Source organism: Cyprinodon variegatus, unplaced genomic scaffold, assembly GCF_000732505.1.
Source record: "Cyprinodon variegatus isolate N-32 unplaced genomic scaffold, C_variegatus-1.0 Scaffold851, whole genome shotgun sequence".
Taxonomy (NCBI): Eukaryota; Metazoa; Chordata; class Actinopteri; order Cyprinodontiformes; family Cyprinodontidae; genus Cyprinodon; species Cyprinodon variegatus.
In genome coordinates, this window is record NW_015151304.1 from 295,369 (window position 1) to 301,050 (window position 5,682).

At 44.5% G+C, this 5,682-nt stretch overlaps 1 protein-coding gene across 1 annotated transcript in view; it reads left to right on the plus strand.

The window, feature by feature from the left end:
- Nucleotides 1-5,676, plus strand: part of xkr4 (X-linked Kx blood group related 4) — an 8,487-nt gene extending 2,811 nt beyond the window's left edge. Inside the window, exons 2-4 of the mRNA XM_015397303.1 lie at nucleotides 603-802; nucleotides 2,092-2,446; nucleotides 4,266-5,676. Coding sequence (XP_015252789.1) covers nucleotides 603-802; nucleotides 2,092-2,446; nucleotides 4,266-4,866 — 1,156 coding nt within the window. The 3' untranslated portion in view covers nucleotides 4,867-5,676. The remainder of the gene's footprint in view (nucleotides 1-602; nucleotides 803-2,091; nucleotides 2,447-4,265) is intronic.
- The last annotated feature ends 6 nt before the right edge of the window (nucleotides 5,677-5,682 follow it).

Sequence of the window (5,682 nt, forward strand, 5' to 3'; positions counted from 1 at the left end):
GATCAGGACCTGTCATTTAAATCCCAGATCAAAGAGGTTTCTAGAATTTCCTTTGAGGGGAATTCTCTCTTACTTTTTAGATGCAGTTGGACACTTTTACAAATGTCCCTATTTCCTGGACAGGTCTTTATCCATCCAGTTAAAGTTGTAGATCCTGCTTGTTCTGATGATTTGATTGTTCTGTTCTTTGTTGGTTGTTTGTCTTCGTTAATCAGCGTTTTTCTGGAGTTATCTGCTCACTCTGATCAGGTTGGACTTAAATGAAATTCTGTTGTTGCATGTCAACGTCTGCACCAGTATTCGACGCAGTGTCATTAGTGAACCCGTCTGCTTTGTCACAGTTTCATCCTTTAATTTTTATTTCTGTTTTTATGTACTAACAGCGTATGTATCGTGGAATTAGAGGGACATTTTCAGTCCATATTTAGCCAGACTGGGAGATTTTCCTCATAGCAGAAACTTTGGGATGTTTGTATTTTCAGTGGGAGCTGGCAGGTGAGGTTAGCTCTGAAGGAATGGGTGGATGGATGCTACGTTTGGATGTGTCGCTGAGCTGATTTTAGGGCTGAGTCTTTCTGCTTTTTCTTCTCCGATGTCTTTAGGTGTTTTCGGACCATGTACCTGGGAATACGCAGCCGTCAGAGCTCTAAGACGGAGCGCTGGCGGTACCACTGGAGGATGGTGTATGAATTTGCAGATGTGAGCATGTTGCATTTGCTTGCCACGTTTCTGGAAAGCGCCCCACAGCTGGTGCTGCAGCTGTGCATCATCATACAGACGCACAGCCTGCAGGCCGTTCAAGGTAACACGCCCTTTCTCTCACCTGCTTTATTCTGGGATGTTTTCATTCTTTTTTAATGCCAATTTTATAATATTAAGATAACATTTTCTTATCAGATAAAATGATCTCAGGAAAAATGCAGTTACAGTAAATTATCTAAAAATCATTTAATTTTATTACAAGCTTCTACAGTTCAAATGAATATAGGAGAATGATTAGAGGCACCAATCCGATGCTTGGATCGGATGAATGATGCTGATGCAGCCATTTTTATACGCAGTGGTGCGCTTACACCAGTCTAACCTTCCACCAGTTCGCCAGCGACCCGTTTGATATGTTTCCACCTAACAACTTGGAACTCATGAAAACAGTTAAACTTTTACCAATATAGATGTCAGAACACAATGAACAGAGATATAGAAGGATGGGAACCCTAACCCTAACCAGGATGGGAAAACAAAGGAGCTGCAACAACATACCTGAAGGCATCCAGAAGCCGTTTGATAAATAAAATCTTCTATTGACTCCATTCGTCCATAAGGCTCCACAGATTAAAATGAATCCAGCATCTGTTTTTTAACATAAGAAAAGTTTGCTAGTTGTAGCTAATGCTTAGCATCTTGCTAATAAGACTTTCCTCCAAAAACGTTTGCCTTTGATGTTTGGTTTGTTTGTTTTCATCACCTTCCCGCTTACAAAACAAAAGTGTCTGCATCTTCTGAAGTTTAGCTCTGACTCAGGGACAGCCCTCCAAGTATCTCAAGCGCTCCTTGTCAGTCAACCAGTTACGCACCGAGTAGCGTTAGGGTTACCGATTAGTCCTGCTGTTATCGGTTCAGACCGCATGCCCTGTTTGGCTAAGGTTTCAAACAAGCGTAAACTAAACAGATCCCAGGGCTATTTTATTTTTCTACCTAAGAAATGAAATATTTTCATGTACCCCTGCAATGCACTGGCGGACCACCAGGGATCTGCGTAGCCCCTGTTGCTGCAGAGTGGGATCTGCTTGAACTTGTCTTGAACTCAGGTGGATGCATGAATCGCCGCTCCCTCCGTTTGTGATCATTTGTCAAAGTTTTGTTAAATTTGTAAAAAGTTTCTGTTTAAATTGAGACCATTTTGACATTTGTCATCATCGTGTTATTTTATCGTGTAAAAAGGAGAAAGAAAGTTAATCTCTTACCTCTAAGCTTTCAGCATATCAGCAATCATTTAGACCATAAACAGCTTTTTGCTTCTTAAAAGGATCATTTCCTGTCAGAGGTGTGGAGGCGTCCTGCTCCGTCCTGAAGTCTTTGTTCCTGTTCCAGGGATGACGGCTGCGGCCTCCCTGGTCTCGCTCGCCTGGGCGTTAGCCTCCTACCAAAAGGCTCTAAGAGAGTCTCGGGAGGACAAGAAGCCCCTAAGCTACCTGGCAGTCATCATCCAGTTGTGTTGGCACTTCTTCACCATTGCAGCGCGGGTCATCACTTTCGCCCTCTTTGCCTCGGTCTTTCAACTCTACTTTGGCATCTTCATCGTCCTGCACTGGTGCATCATGACCTTCTGGATCGTCCACTGCGAAACAGACTTCTGCATCAGCAAGTGGGAGGAGATTGTGTTTGATATGGTGGTGGGCATCATCTACATCTTTTCCTGGTTCAACGTCAAAGAGGGATGCACAAGGTAAAACTCTTCACCCTCCTCTTCCTCATCTTTAAATCCGTTCTCTTTATTTCAGTCCAACCAGACAGACTGCGATCTGATTGCAGTAGCTCCGTTTACAGGAGTCCGATCCGATCTTAATCTTGGTTGGTGGGAAATTTAAAATCTCTGTTTGCAGAACCGTCTAGTTTCCTGGATTCGCTTTAATAGTAGAAGAAGAAACTGCCCCTCCTCCTCAGCTTTAGCTTCTTCCCGCCGTACACATTTCTTCTTCTTCTTCGGTTCTCCATTCGTGTTTTTGGTCTCAGCGGTACCATATGCTAATGCTCCTTAGCTACAGGTGTAGAGGCAGGAGGCAGGTGTCATAAAATGGGACAGATGGACCCAGTATTCAAAGTGAGACAGCCAGGTAGGTAAGTTTATTAAAACAAATACAGACAGAACAGAAACGAGCTGCTGTGGAACTGTGACCGCAGCGACTGCAGGTGCGGAGCGCAACCATCACTGCATATGTAAAGGGAAACACAGGTCTAACAGGAGCGGACAGATCCGGGGTCCAGGAATCCATCAGAGCGTGAAGGCAGGTTCAGGGTCCCGCGCGTCAAGCATCCCGCAGTCTAACAGAGGTTCAGGCGAGCAGACCAGTCAGGGCCAGTGGATGAGAGGGAACAGAATCACTAGCGAAATGCTGAAACGCTCTCACCACAGGATGGAAACTGGCTTAAGAATAAACTCCTGACTGGAAAAGGGAGAAAAACCCTGGAACTAAACTAAAATAAAATAAAAATGACTGATTGGAGAAACAGGAATTAAACAGGGAAGAAATGAAGAAAAAAAACAAAACTATGATCGCCCCTGATAGCTGGAACTGAGCCCAATATAAGGGAAACCTGCAGCTGGATGAGATGAGTGATAATTGGGAGATGGAGAAAGTTAAGCAGGTAGAAGTCATGAGTGATTTAGGTGAGCTATCAGGGCAGATCATGACAGCAGGTTCATTACATTTAGAGTCTCCTCCTCCACCAAGGAGAACCACGAGCAAAGGATGAAGGTAAGGAAAGAGAAAAACGTCACACTAGATGCGTACATGGGGATCAGAAAAATCATCTCTCTAAACCGAAATGAAATAACTTTCCAACTGAACCAAACCAGATTAGAATCTTCAGTCTGACATGTTTACATGAAGCATGGAAACAAAGTCCAGAGGATTGTTTTTAACTTTGTTGGAATGACTATGACCTGGATGATTGACAATCTTCACCAATGAGATGCACAACATGTACAGTATTTTTCTAGCTTTGGAGGCGGGGCTGTCAGAGTTAAAATCCCGGCTTTGGGCTGTTAAACATCCAGGAGTTAGACCAGGCCCAGCTAGCTAACAGCTCACAGCCACCTAGTCCAGGGACATGTCCATGTAGTCCCCTGGGCGACGGGACGTAGAAGACTTCAATAATTAAGCTTTACTGATGAGTCAAAAGAATAGAAATATGTTTACAGACCAAGAAGGCATTTCTGGAATGTTGTGCTTAATATCTATCCCACAATATATGAGGACATGCGTTTGTATTTCCTGGTTCGCTGTAACCTGTTCAGGGAGTTTTTGTATCTTCATCCACCAACCAGTTGCTCCATTGGAATGAAAAGCTAAGGTTTTGTTAGCCTCTAAATAAAAACGTTACTCTGAGTAAACTCAAACTGCTGCTCTAGCCAGTAAGTGATAGAAGAGTCACTCATCTCAAGTTAAACGCTAGATTTAAAAAAAATAATTCTCATGATTGCATCAATTTTGTAAACACCGTCCAATTGAGTTGTTGTCCTTGTGTCTCATGTGTCTGTGCAGATATCGGCTTTCCATCTATTATCTGGTGGTCCTGGTGGAGAACGCTACCCTGAGCGCGCTGTGGTTCCTTTACAGATCACATAAAACCACTGACGCCTTTGCAGTCCCAGCTCTGTGTGTGATCTTCAGCAGCTTCCTCACTGGTCTGGTGTTCATGCTCATGTACTATGCTTTTTTCCATCCTAATGGTGCTCGCTTTGGGCGCTCTGCCAGTGGCCAAGGGCTTGATCTGGATTCCACAGCCCAGTTCTCCACTCTACCCTGTGATGGTGCAACCAACTCCCTGCGCTCCAGCCGAGGAGCCACTTCAACCTTAGAGCGGGAAACTGGGAAGTACTCGGAACGCGATAGCTGTATCCCGGTTTTTCAGGTCCGACACCCGGTGCCGTCTACGCCGTCTTCACGAGCTCCACGGCTGGATGAGACAGTGATCAAACTTGACCTTTGTAGGAACCAGTACCCGGCCTGGGAGCGCCACGTCCTGGACCGCAGCATTCGCAAAGCTATCTTGGGTCTAGACTGCTCACTTACACCCCCGCGTCTGATGTACAAGGACGATGCTACGGTGCATGAGCGGCTGGAGTACGAGACCACCTTGTAGTTTTCACTCTGCTGTGGGAGCAGGAGAACGGCACCATGGGGTCAATCTGAGTGTTTTCTGCAGAAATGGTTCAACTGAAAGCAAGAGCACAAAGTCCAGATCTGCTTGAAAAAAATGTCAGTGTTGAACACCGGGACGCAGATTCATGGAGACTTTCCTTTTTCCAATACATGAGAAGAAATGACGACAGGATGGTAACAGGATGGAGTTATTGCTTTGTTAGTGCCAAAAAAACTTCTTGAAATCTCCTTTAGTAGATATTATCCACAGGAAAACAAAAAAAAGTAAGCAGCCATTAAAGTAGCACGTATGTCCAATCATTTCAGGATCTCTGGATAAAGCCGTGTAAAATGGACAGACGGCAATAAAAGGCAGAGGATAGAAAGAGGAGGCTGGCGTCTCTGTAGACGTCCGGATGTGTCGTTCTTGTCCTCAATATGAAGCATCATTTGGTTCAAAGATGAGGTACTGAGAAAAACAACCAGAGTCCTGCATCGGTTCATTCTGTCGCTGACGTGTGTTTGTTTTGATGACCCAGTCTATGTTTGTGTGTGATTGACTGGGTGCAGAAAAGCAGAGAGGTTCTGGTGCTGACTGCCTGTTGCATGCATGAATTTACTCTCTGTTGTCGCTTAGTGATGCTAATCCCAAACCGAAGCCAACCAACTGGAAAAACATCTCTGATCGGATCATTTTTCCACAATTCAACAGGTTTTCTATTGGAAGCTGGACCTAAAAGTGCCATAGAACCCAAACATATCCAGATAGAACCCATAGATATCCAGATAGAACCCATAGATATCCAGATAGAACCCA